General features: G+C 42.5%; 1 protein-coding gene across 1 annotated transcript in view; it reads left to right on the top strand.

Moving 5' to 3' along the window:
* Positions 1-15,674, top strand: part of ptprq (protein tyrosine phosphatase receptor type Q) — a 36,570-nt gene that overhangs the window by 5,144 nt on the left and 15,752 nt on the right. Inside the window, 23 exon segments of the mRNA XM_053886813.1 lie at positions 3,128-3,239; positions 3,885-3,993; positions 4,193-4,307; positions 5,084-5,153; positions 5,236-5,435; positions 5,565-5,793; positions 5,872-6,000; positions 6,072-6,218; positions 6,411-6,571; positions 7,658-8,156; positions 8,256-8,417; positions 8,480-8,659; positions 8,785-8,892; positions 8,995-9,276; positions 9,341-9,622; positions 9,879-9,999; positions 10,067-10,221; positions 10,291-10,436; positions 11,327-11,480; positions 12,829-13,143; positions 13,204-13,479; positions 13,551-13,702; positions 13,948-14,089. Of these exon segments, the coding sequence (XP_053742788.1) occupies positions 3,128-3,239; positions 3,885-3,993; positions 4,193-4,307; positions 5,084-5,153; positions 5,236-5,435; positions 5,565-5,793; positions 5,872-6,000; positions 6,072-6,218; positions 6,411-6,571; positions 7,658-8,156; positions 8,256-8,417; positions 8,480-8,659; positions 8,785-8,892; positions 8,995-9,276; positions 9,341-9,622; positions 9,879-9,999; positions 10,067-10,221; positions 10,291-10,436; positions 11,327-11,480; positions 12,829-13,143; positions 13,204-13,479; positions 13,551-13,702; positions 13,948-14,089 (4,246 nt within the window).

Here is a 15,674-nt window from a genome sequence, read left to right as displayed (position 1 = left end):
TGACCCATCTCACCGTTCGATGGAGAGGGACCAATTCTTGCCCTTGTATTGTGCTTTTTCTGCAGAGTTTAATGTTTAAATGAGTACAATTGACAACTGTATAACTCACAACTTCATTATTATTTCTCTTCACAAAATGTGAATCAGTGGTTATAATAATTTCAACAAAGCCCCACCCCTTTTATAACAGCTCCTGTGGCTGCCAGGTGTCAGATACCCCAAAATGTAACCCAATCCTGACAAATGCACACTAAGAAGAGTCATTATTTATTAAGTTAGCCCCATGAGCTCAGCCCTGAATCATTCATTGGTCTCCCTGGAGAGAGGGAGAGAAGTGCATTAGCCGGATGCTAATGAAAGGACAAACCTCTCTAAAATTTAGGAATAACTGAACATCACGATCTATTTTTGGATGCTGGAAAATGCACTCATGTCACTAACAAGGCTCTAGCCGTTGCCTCTGGCCTCTTTTTCGGACTGACATTTTGAGCTAACCTGGCTGAAGAGTCCTCTTCCACTTTAACTTCATCATGGCCTTCGTCTTTTCCGCCTTGTTGCTCTTCATCGGACGCTCGCAGGTAATGAAACTATGGCATCATACTATTGTACTTTATGTGTCCTCTTAGTTTCTACACGGGAAACAGACTCGCTACTAAATGAGTCACAAACTGTCTCAGTACTTTCCGGCTCGTGTGATGTGCCCCAACCCCAGCAGCTTGTTTCCTAGGTGCAAATTTTAATTACTCTTCTAATCCGCTTCATGTATAAACAACCACCCACCTTCATATCTCTACAGATGGTTGAGCGTCTCTTCAAACAGAGCTGTGATAATAATTGAGATGTGGCATATGCATACACGGCAGAAGGCGCCTTGCCTTTAGGGCTATCACAGACATTTACAGATTTATTTAACTGTCTGGAAGGAGGAGGAACACTGAAGCTGCAACATGATGAAGCTAATTACTGTCTTTTCGCATCTGCCTGCACATTTTCACTCCTGACTGACAAGCAGGAAGATGTTAGAAGCGGCAAGGTAATGATGGGGTGAGGCGTTATGATGCAAACATGCGCACAGAGACGATACACAGTCTGATCAATGGTTGAGTGAGAGACAATTACATCACTTGTTGTTGTTATAATGGCTAATAAGGAACTAGTGGATTGGAAGTGGGCGCTAAGTGGTGTTCAGGCTACTAAAGTGGACTCACAATAATTGTTAACTTTGTTTTACTGCGCAGTACAATTATCTACGCAACTTCTGGGGTGCAATAAATATTTAGGGTTTAATTAATTGTGATGGCTGAACTGTGATGTACACATTTCTGATTAAAGAGGGGTCGCAGGCGCAGCAGCTCAAGCAAAGAGCCCCAGATGACCCTCTCAGAGGAACCTCTGCCAGCTCTTCTTGGACAATACCAAGTGGTTCTTAGGTCACTGTCACTCTCCTGTGTGTCCTGAGTCTGGCTCAGGGCCTCCTCCTTGTTGGGCAGATCCGTAACATCACACTGAGCTTTCAGGTCATTTATTCTTCTCTGGTCACCTGTACAGGCTTGACAGTGGCTTTGAGCTTTTCTCACCCCAGAATCCTGGTGCAATGTGGATAACTGGTTTTGGACACTTGAATCTTCATGGGTTACTGCCCAAAAGTGTTGGGGAGGCAGGAAAATTGAAGGGTTTGCCCTTTAGCTTAGCTCTCATCCATGCAATACAAAGTTTTCTCAGGTACATGTTTAGCAGATGGCACCCTCGGTTTTCTATTTTTGGACCTGCGCTTTGTCATGAGTGGCAGTTTTGTTCATCAGTGATTGGATTCTCGACTATTCTGTGTGGCGTTTTTGTTTCTGTTTTAGCCAAATGTTTCAATCACAGCTTATTCACTGATGATTTGTCCGGTCGGCTTTGTCACACTGGAAGGATTAGACAAGAGCAAACGAACAACCATGTCAGCTGCCATGGTTTCTCACTCAAAAACAAATTGAATGCATCCAAACCCTTTTTTTTTCAGTGATGGCGCTCTGGTTGGTGAGCTGAATAAAGAACAAACTCTTATCCACTTTTCCTCATTGTGGGAAGTTATCAGTTTGAAATCAGAACCAATTTGAGAAAAAAACCCAGGTAGTCTCTGCTGCTTTTTCTTGTAAAGAATCTGTCTCATTAAAATGTCACCTGCTTGCCTTCCGTTAGAGCTTTTATGTCAAGGTATAAAAGAACAGTCACAATACAAGTCTCAGTATTTTGTGTCTATGATGGAGTAAGACATCTCAGCTTTAGAGGTTTTCAAGGCCTTTCCTCTGTCTGACTGTGGATTCTTCTTTTAGAAATTTGAGGAATAACTTACCCACTAGAGTGGAAGTAAGTTTAAAAAAAAGGAAAAAAAAAAAGGAGTTTGAAGATGGGGAGAGTTCAGTTTACTGAGATAGAGGCATCATTAGACCAGGAATAGGGGTGGAATTTGTGGCTGTTGTTACAATGAAAGCTGACCAAGTGTACAACCTTGGGGGACACCGTTGGACAAAGGCAAGGCTGAATACTGTTTTGTATTCGTGAGATGCGACTTGGCTGGAGAGGATTTCAGTGGTTGCTGCAGTGAGGTTGTAGAGGAGGAGGATAATTCATCATCTGCTTTTAATGCACTGAAATTATGATACTGCTAGAAAACCAAAGGCTTTTATTTTAAAGAGAGTCTTGCTTTATTTTTATTTTTATTTTTTTATTTATTTTTATTTTTATTTAACTCCTGCCATTAAGACGATTTTCAAAAATGTAGAAGAAAAGTCTTGAAAGTCCTCACGCAATATATAGAAAAAGCTTGGTCTTTTGTCTTTAATTTGCTGAAATTATGAATATATATTACAACAAATTGCATCGCTTCATGGATTTAACTTTGTAAAAGTAACCCATATTTTGACCTTTTCCCTTGTGACACTGCCACGAGAGCTGGACCTATTCTCTTGTCCTTCCAGAGGTCACTCCATGTCTCACTGCTGCTGCTCTGCCTTGGATTTGAATCCTGTGGGATTTGAACATTCAGTCTTATCGCCAAACTATTGTGCCGAATAAAAACGCTATCTATTTGACTGTTCTTGTGTGTAGTTGTTGTGACACCAGTGTTTGTCTGTTTTCACAGGCCGATGTGGCCAATGTCAGTCCAGGGACTCGCTCCACTCTGACTGTCACGGCAGCATCTTCCTCCAACATCAGCCCCGGAGTCAGCCGCATTGTCAATACTAATGAGAGCGGTGAGTGTGCCCTTCACGTGAGGACTGACTCTGTTACTCGCTTACTTCGCTACTGTGTCATAGAACGGTCTCTCCTTGACATAAATTAATTCCATTCATATTTGATGTTGTTTCGAATTCCTGAAAACAGACTTAAGAACTCCTTTGTACACCACGCCATCGTACTCTACAACTCCTCACTTGGGGGGAGGAAGTAGTAGGGTACACCACGCTTTACCACATAGAAATGGACACCTGCTCTTACAATGTGCAATACCCATCTCAATGTGCAATAACCATCCCTACGGTGCAATAACCCTTTTTAACCTAGTTTAATTTTTAACTTTTTTATTTTTTTTATTTTATTTTACTTTATTTTATTTTATTTTTTTATTATATATATATATATATATATATATATTTTTTTTAATCTTATTTTATTTTCAATTGTATTTTTACTTCCAGGTTATTAGTATTATTATTTTTATTTCATTTGTATTTTCTTTCTTATTCTCTGTGTGATGCTCTTCCTAACTGCATGCCCTTCCTTGCCTCTATTGTTACTGGAAACGTAAATTTCCTGGAGGGAGTCATCCCAAAGGGATCAATAAAGTCAAGTCTAAGTCTAAGTCTCTAAGTCTGAATGCTCTCTTCTCTCTGTGGCAGTTCCTAACCCACCACCAGGTCTAGAAGGGGAGGCTGTGGGCTCCAATGGGATCCTGCTGTCCTGGACCACGCCCCCTAATGCCAACAATATAGACGGTTATGTCATCAGGTATCTTTTCATATCCTAATAGCAGTAATACTGTAGCAATAGAATCACACTCATTGTCATTTCAGTTCATATGAATAGCTGAACATTGGTATTATTACATGCTATTTATTATTTACTATTGGCGAAAGCATCTTTGCATTAATGTACTTCATTTTTAAATATTATTGTAAAGGGGCTCCATTGTTTTCCTATTATTCAGGTACAAAGAAGTGTGTCCCTACCCTGATCCCATCTTCACCCAGGTGACCAAATACCTGGACATCCCAGAGACCCTCCTGACAGATTTCACCTCCGGTTCGACCTACCACATTCAGGTCGCTCTCACACATTACTTCATCTTACTCTTCCGCTCATGTACCTGCTCAGACTTCTCACAAAAGCTGACTCCAGATCTGGCGAAATATCAATAATTCCTCCCTAATTGCATTATTAATCAGGTAAACAGATCTATAGATCAGCCCGAGCCTTTTCCACTGGCCATTGTCACCAAGCCTGAATGCGACCGTGCTTATTAGTCTTCAGAATTCATTAACCCACGCTGACCTCTTTACAAATGGGATGACACACAAAGTGATTATACAGAAGGTGCGCGTACTGTAGTTGTGCACTCCATCTCATGTTGCTACGCTGACGTGTCTTTGTTACCGCGATAATATCCCTCTTCAAAAATGAAAAAGAAGCGGTCATAAACACTGTTTTATCATGTCATTGATGTCTTGTGTTTGGCGTAACTAAATCAACCCGCCATGGTAAGCAATGAAATAGCTTTGCTTTATGATTTCTTTAATTTATTTCTTCCTCATTATCAAAATATGTTATTTTTCAGGAGAGTAATGACACTCCAATGGAAATAATGTCTCCTCTGTGTCATGTTTCTCATTGATTTCTCTTCTAATTACATTTGTAGCCTTGATATTTTTGCTAAAGTGCTGCTGTGTTTCCTGGTAGCTATCGCGGATCTCGAGATTAGTTCATGTCCTTTCATCATACTCTGTTTCTGTTTGGATCTTTGGCTCAGATTAGTGTGTGATCTAAAACTGTGAGCGGGGCATGAATCATTTTAAGCACATCTATCTCCCTTTGTCTTCAGGTGGCAGCTATTTCTCCAGCTGGTATCGGGGCGTTCAGTAAAGCGTTATATATCAAGACAGCTGAATCCCGTAGGTCTCCGTGCGTGATATTGTAAAGGAACAATAAATCCTTGAATGTATTCCAACGTGAAGTATCTGTTTCTGCATTTAGCTCCAGGGCTGGTGACTAATCTGACTGCGGAATCACAGAATCACACCTTTGTCATGCTTACTTGGTACCTGCCTCACCGCATCAATGGCCTCATTACAAAGTTTGCTGTCAAGGCTAAACACGCTCGAACAGGGCAGACGGTTCGCACTCTGGAGGTCAACGCAGAGGACATCATGACTGGAGCACTTCCTCACTGCAATGTACTGCGTTATTCAGTATTTCCAAGTGATGCATAAGTGATGTGTAATTCTCCAGCCCTCCCAAGCGTCCTCAGCTTTTACCAAGTTGATTTTGTTTCAGTGCTTTTTCCTGCCTGCTTGATTTTCCAGGATGCAGCTGATATTCTATCTCGTGCAACTCTCAGTCCCTTGGAGATAACAGCGTCCTCTCCACCAATCACGCTGTCCGCCGTTCCCCCAGCTGCCTCCTGGAGTGTGCCCATATCAGTTGGAGTAGATCAGCTTCGACCGTACACCTCCTATCTCTTTGAGGTCTCTGCTTTCACCTCTGATGGAGAGGGACAGGTCGCCTCCACGATGGTCCGCATGCCCGAGTCAGGTGTGGCCATGAATCCCTGACAGCTAATGTACGAGTCTGCGCACAGGAAAACAATATATTTTTTTCCGTGTTTGGCAGCTCCTGAGGATTCTCCGCAGAATCTGGCAATATTAAATGTGACCTCTCGACTGATACTGGTCTCTTGGAGCTCTCCCAAAATCATTACAGGGAAATTCACCTACATGCTGTACCTCTATGGACCAACAGGTTTCAGAAACTGTTGTACATCATCCCCGCATGAACAACAAAAACAATTGTTTTTTTATTTCAATTCTCAGGATATTTGTACGAAAACAGCACTGCAGACATGCGGTTTACTTTCACCGGTTTAACCCCATACACCAAATACACTGTGGCTGTCCGTGCCAAGGCTGCAGGAGAAGTAGGGCCAGCAGCACAGGATGCCATTGTGACATCTGCAGAAGGTGAGTGACCATGTTTGGAATGAGATTCACACTTGCTTCACTGCTTGGCTGTTGTGACGTCTTTCTTGGTATTATACCCTTGAGAGAGCCGACAGAAAAATCTGAGCACCAACAAACACTTTATACAGAAAGTTCCGAGTGTACAATTGTGTTTGTTGATGGTAGTCTGACTCACTCTGTTTGCTTGTTAAGCTCCAAGTGCAGTTCAGGACCTGATGGCAGAAGCTGAGGATTCTGTTTCAATCCGTGTGAGCTGGAGAAGTCCAGCGCAGCCTAATGGACCAATCATCCTGTACAGATTGCAAGTGCTTCTGGAGGAAACTCTGCTGCAGGACATCACACTTACTGAAGAAGTGGTACGACACTGTTCTGTGGATGCTAAAGCCCAGCAGAACAATAACTTCTTTATTGAGCATAGGAATAATCTGCTGAAGGCTAATGCAAAGGTCTTAAGTGTACTCACTGCTATGGTGTGGACGGTGACACAGTTTGGGATGGAGACAGTAGACAGAATCACAGAAGGCAAAACAAGACGAGGTTGGTTGCCGGGGATCTGAGACGCAGAATAAGGAGCAAATAAGGGTGTTTTTCAGTGATGAGCAGATTAAGTTTCATGGAACAGTACTGAAGGTTTCATGAAACAGTGTCCTGTTTTTCAGAGGCCACCAGATGGCACTGTCTGCTGTAAAATGTTTGTACTTAACTATTTTCAATGAAACCTCAAGTCACTTCTAAACCAAGAGCACCAGACAGAAAGGTTTACATGAGGGTGAATGCGGTTGTTTTAAGACTTCAGCTGAACCTTCAGAGGAGGATGAGAGAGAGTGCCTGCTGGAAATGGAATTATTCTCAATTTAAGATATTAATTTAAATGATCTTAACATGTGTACACTAAGTACTCATGCTTATACATTCATCCCAAATTTTCTAAATACAGATGACAATAATAAAGCCCACAACTGCAACAGCGGCATCTTCACATTTCCATTTTTTAATTCCCAATAACAACATTTCCAAATACCACCAAAGGAGGCATTATATCATATCATGGTGTTAAATTTATCTCATTGCTTTTTGCTGACTTTGATGGAATGATGATTAAAGAAGGACCTTTGCTGAAATGAAAATGTCAGTTATCGTGGGTGGGGGATGTTACAACATCAGCGCCATGAATAGGGCACGGAGAGCTGGAGGGCCCTCCAAAACGTGTTACAGTGCCAACTGCAAGTCAACACCAGAATGTCAACCACTGACAGAAACATCACCGTAAAAGCAGCGTGAACGTGGGAATGGAAAAGGTGCTGCTTGGGATTAGACGCTGATGTTAAAGGATTTTATTTCAGAGAGTGACTTCCATGTCTTCATTTCTTGTTTACATGCCGATGTAATTTTAAGGAAACTCAGATTTTAACAAAACGTCCATCTTTTTCTTCACGCAGAACACCAACGCAACTGCCTCCTACATGAATGAGACCACTGATGTACATAACAGCTCAGGGCGGCGTAAGAGAGATGCTGAGCTCAGCCTGATCACCTCCCCACCAACTTTCACCGCAACTGTTTCTGACCGCACCGGTGCAACAGCCGTCAGCCTCGCCTTCTTAAGATCCAGATTTGCTGACCAGCGCACTAACTCGGATGCCCAGCCTAAAGTGGACTTTTCTCTGACCGATGAGGTCACTGAGAAGGCAACTGATAGCGATGCATATAATCAAACATCTGCCACTGAAGTCTTAAGTACATCAGCGTTCTTGCTCACCTCAGCACCCCCCACCACGCTGCCCCCCTGGCTCACCAGGCCATCACAAACTGAGGATTTGACCTCTGTCCACTCCCGCCCGGCGTTAACTCCAAACCAGCATCGGCTCTCCACCAGGGATGTTTCAGAGCCAGGACAGTTTTCCACACGCACTGCATCAAGTGTAACAGGTAGGAAGAGTTGTCAGTGCTTCCTTTTTAACCTCTTCTGCCTTGTTGGAGAATCCATCTGCTCATGAATGTGTCAGAATCTGAGTCATGAATCTGTTTATATTCTAGGAGTGATCGTGAAAGAGGAGGTTATTGAAATCTTTTCCGAAGAGTTGTCCTACTTGGTGTCAAATCTGAATCCGTTCACCGAGTACAAATTTAGGGTCACGGCTTCCACACCTGTGGGTGAAGGTCCTGCTGCAGACATCAGCGAGAGGACCACCGAACAAGGTGTGTGAAAGGATCTCACTTTAACCAAATAAAAAATATTTGCTTATCTTTTTCACTTGAAGTTCCCAGTTCGGTTCTGGACGTGTCTTACCAAAACATCAGTTCCACTGCGATACTTGTGAACTGGTTGCCGCCCCTAAATCCCAACGGTCGGATCACACATTATACCGTGTATGGCGTCAACATGGAAACTGAGGAGGCTTCACAGTGGGAGTCTGACTCCACCAGCATTTTGATAACAGGTGAAATTCCACACCCACATACTCTGATTTAATTTTAAGGATTAACTTATCGTAAATTGTTTTCTGTTTTTGTGTTTGATGGAGAACAAGAATATTTTCCTTAAACATGTTATCTGATTTGATAGAGCTGGACAAGTACACAGGCTATAGACTACGTGTGGCTGCATCTACAGCAGTGGGAGAAAGTTCTCTGTCTGAAGAAGATGATGTCCTAGTTTTTACCATGGAGGATGGTGTGTACTGATTGACTGATCATTCTCTCTATACGGAAATTGAGAAGTAGTTATAGAACATGGAGTGTGGTCTGATTCACTGCCTCTTTTGTTCCCTCTCAGAGCCAGACTCTCCTCCTGAAAATCTTACCTCAGTAGAAACTACTCCACTCACTGCCACAGTGACCTGGTCCGCACCAGAAAAGGCCAATGGGGTGATCCAACACTACATGGTCCATTATGAGAACGAATCGTTTTCTGGAGTGATGAAGACCACCACCAACAAGGCCACCCTCTTCAACCTGAAGCCGTTCACCTACTACAACGTGACTGTGATGGCTTTCACGCGTTACGGCCACGGCAACCAGACATCAGATGTTTTGTTCCTGTTGTCCGGAGAGGATGGTGCGTTAACAAACAATGTAATGGCACGCTAAGTTGTTGAATGCTTCTTTGTTGCCCTCCACAGTTCCCGGTAGCCCGCCGTACCAGCTCTCCTACGAGTCTGTTAGTCCCAGTGAAGTGAATGTGACCTGGCAACCTCCTCTGGTCCCAAACGGGGTGATAACCCACTACAGCCTGGTGCTTTGGAATTCCACTCACTACCTCAACCTGACATCAGTGACCAACTCCATCCACATCACACACCTGAGGAAGTACGCCGAATACAGAGTCATGGTGCAGTCGCACACTCGCGTCGGACCAGGGAACTACAGCACGGAGCCGCTCAACATCACCACGTTAGAGGACGGTGAGAGAGAGCGACGGGAGGGAAAGTGGTTTGTTTTCACTTTCAGAGGGAGATTGCACCGATCTGGCTGGAACATCTTCTCTCTGTCCTCTCATCTATGATTCCTCAGATGCCTCTCTCAGCAGGATAATCCAATGTCCTTTCCATTATCAGCCCAACTTATAGCACAAATTTCCGTCTCCTCCTTTTCTTTACTTTTACGACACTGTTGACTGTTTTGGTCACATGACAAGAAAGTTTTTCTCCCACGCCTCAGCTCCCGACACCCCCCCTCAGTTCCTTTATGCCAGGAAACTCTCCGATTATGAAGTGGAGTTGTCATGGCAACCGCCGCTCGAAGCCAATTCTGAAATACTCTACTATGTTGTCAGAGTTTGGTGAGTTTTTCATTGTGTCCGGGCATAATTCCAATCAAATTCTAATAAAAGCTGTCTCATGTTTTAGGAATGAAACAACAGAGCTGTGGCACAATGTGACTGAGACGTCTGTGGTTATTAACGTGGACTCTGAGAGCCGCTACAACGCCTCAGTTTCCAGCTGGACCAAACTTGGAGATGGAGGAGTTTTGATATACATCAGCTTCACCACCACAGATGCAGGTGTCAGATCCTTTTCATCCTTTTTGCCATGTTCCTGATTACGTCTCTCACCATCTGTGATTTTCCTAGAGCCGTTTGACCCTCCGCAAAATGTGACCGCTGCAAATGTGACAGCTTCATCTGTCACATTTCGTTGGAACCCACCGACCGAACCCAATGGAATCATTGTGTACTACACTATTTATTATTCTGACAACAAGACTGTGTCACAACAGGTCAGTCACAGGCAGACTTGTATTACTGTTCCACACACTGTCATTTTTTACAATTATGTCTTTGAATATAAAACCTGAGGGATGAATTTACCCATGGGGCCAAAGAAAACCTGATGAGGGAGACAGATTTTAATTAAAAAATAAACTGTGAGCACGAATAAATGCCAAAATATGTGATTTGAAAATGTACAAAAAGAGAATAAATAATGAGAACATTAATTTTAATTTCTATGTTAATATTAATTTGCACTTCTATCTATCTAGTATCTTAAAGTGTAATGGAAAGTGAAATAGAAGGTTAAATACATCTCTCAAAGGAATAATAATAAATAAATAAATAATAAATGATTTATTAGAATAATTACTGTACAGGTGATTTTCATTTTTTGGTGTCTATTATGAATAAATTAATACAGTTCCACGACACTAAGTCGTGCAACTAACCGAAAAGCGTTTTTTTTTTCTTAAATTCCAAGTTTCATATGTATCGATTCACCATTATCCTCAGGTTCACCTGTCATCATTAGTGCAGATTCTTTCTATTGTATTTCAATTCACTTTTATTTCCACAGGCGACTAGTCTGATTATTGTTTCATGAATGTGACATTTCCAGTGAAATCTATTGCTCACCCACAGTTGTTCCGATTTTAAAGGTGTTCCACTTGCAAAGTTATGCTGTTATTTTTCTTCTTTAAAATGTTGCATGGCAGATGCAAGGAATTAATGATCTACTAACAGTCGGGAAAAAAAAAGATTTCTCAGCTTCACTGAGCTTGTCTTGGGGAAACAAGTCATGAATAAATATAGCAACACATGAAAAGATAAATGAAAGATTCAGTAAATAATAACTGGAAGTTCAATATGACTTTTTTGTGTTTTTTTGCAACAGAGAATCTCTGCCTCTTCTTTGGAGGAAGATCTGGCCTACACTCTCATAGGCCTTGTTGGGGGAACTAATTACACAATCTGGATGACCTCCAGCACAGTGCAGGGCGACGGAGGGGTTCAGAGCACCTCATTTACAGTGCTGCTACCTGAGGATGGTGGGTCAGAAGCTTGCAGTGTGAGGAAAGAGTGAGCAATTCATCATACGCTAATGCTAGCAAGTTATGTATAAGGCCTGCAGATGACGCTTCTATAGTAGCTACAGTAACATTAGCTAGTCAAGGGTATAAATAAACTAGGTTTGACTCCTCTGCATTAATGGCTTTACGTAGATGTTTCTGAGCTACTGCGGAATTGAACTGATTTGCCTTTTTTCTTATTTGATTCATTATTTTATGAAATTCATATTAATTGCCCTGATATTATCTAGACATTATAGTCCTCGCTCAGTTATTTGTCTTTGGTATTTTTGTGTTATTAGTGATGCCATTTTTGATCCTCCAGCAGCTCTGCGTTTGTTCATTCATACCATATTTTGAATGTGTTTAACCTTGTCGACACCAAATTTAACTTTGGAAATCCGGCCTTGAAAAAAACATGTTACCCTGGTGAGATCCTGCACCTTCTCTAACAAGAAAATTGCATAAATTTCAGTTTGAAGACTCGACTTTCTGTCAGCTAATCAAAGTACATCACCGTCAGACCAGCAGACTCTTGTTTTTTGGGACTTGAAAACAGCCAGTTTGCCATTTCTTTTAATAAGCAGTATGAAAGTCGTGACAGAATAGTCAGAGAGTGGGATCCGGTTGACTTGTTTACACTTTGATGACAGAAACAGAAACAGCAAGACAGTTTTGCTTTAAACACTTTCCACGTATTATACATCTGCATTGTTGCCATGGCTACCAACATGCACAAGAATCAAATTAAGAAACAGCATGAATCGCTTTGTTATGCTATAAAAGAAAGGTGCAGACTTGAACTGTATGTGATGCGGCATTCTTTAAAACCTGATCAGAATATGTTTGCTGTGACTGATGACTGCACATACTGACTCTGTATCTCTACCTGCTCCAGCTGCTCCACTCTCAGACAAGCACCGGACGTCCAGGCCACATTCTCTGTCCTGCTCAGCCAAGCCCAGACAGGAGGGGTCACTCCTCCTGGGCTCAGACTCCCACGCACATGCACTTGACCTCTCGCACTTCCACACGCACCGATGGATCTTTTTTGTGATCTCCTCTGAACATCTTTTCCTCCTGCATCTGCTGCCTTTCTTTCTCCAATGATGTGTGCGATCTGCTATTGTGTTACCACGTCATATGTTTTGTGATTAAATGTGTCTATTAATTACATCGTAACCACCATTGACAGATTGATGACAGCGCTTAATGATGTTGACTGCTGAGCTGCTCGACTCAACTGTCAGCACTTTTAGCATTGATTGATGCTGTAATTTACCTCATTTTTCAGCGTTGTCACTCAACTTCTGCTCTTGTTTTCTAGTACCCAGCGACTCCGTCCACAACCTGACTGCTCAGATCTTCAGCTCCACTGCCATCATTGTCAGCTGGGACCCTCCTTCAGAACCCAACGGCCGCCCATATTACCTGCTCACCCTGCAGGAGGCTGGGAATAGTTTAGCCAACTCAGGATCACTTGCTGTCAATAAGACCATCAAACAAACCACCAATGACAACGTCTTCCTGTTCACCAAACTTAGAAAATACTTCCCCTATGTGCTGACTGTTACCCCAGCAACCGGAGCTGGGCCAGCGTACAACCACACAAGCACAATGTATCTGAGAACTGATGATGACGGTGAGTGTTTTCACCAAATCAATGTGTCTCTTAGAGTAATCTATATTGTCTTTCTTCCAGTCCCGAGTTCATCCCCGCTGCTGGTGTCAGTTAGGAACCTCTCATCATCCTCAATTGAAGTTATCTGGCAACGCCCCTTAGAGGCAAATGGAGAAATAACAGAGTATATCCTCACTCTGTTCGGCCCTGGGGGATCGAATTCTACACAAACCCCCGATAGCTTTTTTGTTCTCACCAACCTGCAAGCATACACAGCCTACAATCTGACTGTTACTGCTGCAACACGTAAAGGTTCAGGACCTCCTTTGCTGCTGCAGCTGCACACGGACGAAGGGGGTGAGCCGCCGTTCCAAAAATGACACGCGGTTTAGGATCAACTTTTATTAATATTCACCCTTTTGTTTCAGGCCCCATGTCACCTCCCCGTAATCTGACTATATTTAACCACACAGCAGTCTCCGTATGGCTAAATTGGGAACCTCCTCTGGAGCCAAATGGAGTGGTGATGCACTACGGCTTCAGGATCCGAGACCTTATCACACACACCGTCACACACCGGGTACTGTCAATTTCACACATCGAAAACCACTCTGCAACATCCCACCCTCTTAAGCATACGCCACAGAGCTGCGTGGTCGAGCCGCACACACTCCGCGTGGCTGTAATTTCACACCTCAGTCGGCAGTAACACACCCACGTGCATATATACGTGTGCCGATACAATAAAACATTATCCACCCCGGCAATCAAATTGGATGATTTAATCTTTGTGTGTGTTTTGTCTCTGCGTGCAAAAAAATGTAGAACTCCTCTGGTCCATCAACCACAGAGCATCTGACAGGGTTCCGGCCTCACAGCTCCTACGAGATCAGTGTTAACAGTTACACCAGAGTGGGTCACGGCAATCAGTTCAGCAGCCCTGTGACCTTCACCACTAATGAGTCAGGTAAGACACAGACGCTACCCACACGTTACACTCAGAATTCCTCATGAATTCATGAGTTCAAGAAGCTGCGCTGGTGTTTGTGCATGTTGATGGGGGAAATAAGAAGAAATTGTTTACCTTCATTTTAGTTGACTGTCTGAGCTGTGAGCTTGTCCTGTAACTGTGAAGTCAATTCATTTTACTGACTTTCTAAGTACATATTTACATTGATATGATTTTTTTGTTTGGTATTTTTACACCTCTCCAGTACTGCTAAAAAGAGTTCACATTTATTAGTAAGGGAGGCTTTATTTTCTCAACCCAACCTTCCTAAATGCTTCTTTTCAATAAGCAACACCAGGAAAGAATTGAAGAATTTGCCCTGCTATGTGAAATGTCAGTTTAGATTATTGGAGGTCTCTGTTCCCCAGAGGATCTTGTGGTTTTAGAGACACTGTTTTGTGAGAAGAAACTTGCAGTCTAACACTCAATGCTTCAGCAACTTTCACCAACTTTACTGGGGGGTGTAAGGTAATTGTCTTGCAACATTCTCATAATGTCTGCCATTCTATAGTTAGTAAGGGTGGGAAGTGATTAAAAATAATATAATAAATTAGAGAATATGTAAATAATGAATCACGATTAATCACATTTAGATATTAGCACATTCAATAAGCTTAAACATCAGGGTAGAAATGCTCCAGTGATGACTGTTTTTGCTGCATAGAGTGCACAGAAAAACATTTTGTGCTTCTGTGCTGAAGTTTTTAAAATTTCTTTTCAGTCCATCTCTCCATCTCATTTAGTCATTTTGTCTCCATCATCATAGATGTTTTGTTTCTAATTCATGAAAATGAATCTCTTGAAGCCCCAGCCTGAATTGGTGGCCGATACCTATGTTCGAGGTTGAGCTTGTTCTGTTGTGTGTCTCCACGCATCACTGTTAATGTGTGTATTTGAGTATAAAGTGGCCGACGTGGTTCATGGTTCAAACAGTCAAACAGTTCAAACAGTCAGGGACTGATTTTAATGTATCGACTGGCCATAAGAATATCTGTGTGATTCAGAAGTGGTGGAACTCTGCAAGGGTGGATTGTAGTCATGAGGATTTTTTCCCCGATACCTCGAGCTGGATCTTCCATCTGGTCTCCTCGTTGTTGGACGTAACCCACTTGTTTGGCCATGACCGAGAGTTAATGACCAAAGACCAAGCTACTTTTTCAGTAAAACAGTGCCACTTCTTAACATCAAAAATACTCTTTCAATTCAAGGTGAATTTTATTACTTGGTAGGCCAAAGTGAATGAAAGTAACTATCCACTAAGTTGATTCCAACTCTGGAACATCTTTGACTCTGATGAGGTTTTTTACCTGGAGACCTCAATAAAGGTGACAGAATTTTTTTCTCCGCCAGTACATTTGGTTTTCCCTTTCACCTGCGGGATGGATGGATGGATGTCATGGTAGAAATGTATCTGTCAACTGGCGCACAATTGTGTCTGCCAAAGTCGTCTTGGAATTCTAAAACTCATCATGGAGTCTGAATATTTTGAAACTTCTCTACATGTTTGATTCCACCCCCCGGGCCTCCAGCCTGTGTAATGAAT

The sequence above is a fragment of the Synchiropus splendidus genome, chromosome 14, assembly GCF_027744825.2.
Source record: "Synchiropus splendidus isolate RoL2022-P1 chromosome 14, RoL_Sspl_1.0, whole genome shotgun sequence".
Taxonomy (NCBI): domain Eukaryota; kingdom Metazoa; phylum Chordata; class Actinopteri; order Syngnathiformes; family Callionymidae; genus Synchiropus; species Synchiropus splendidus.
This window is presented reverse-complemented; position numbering and strand designations above follow the sequence as displayed.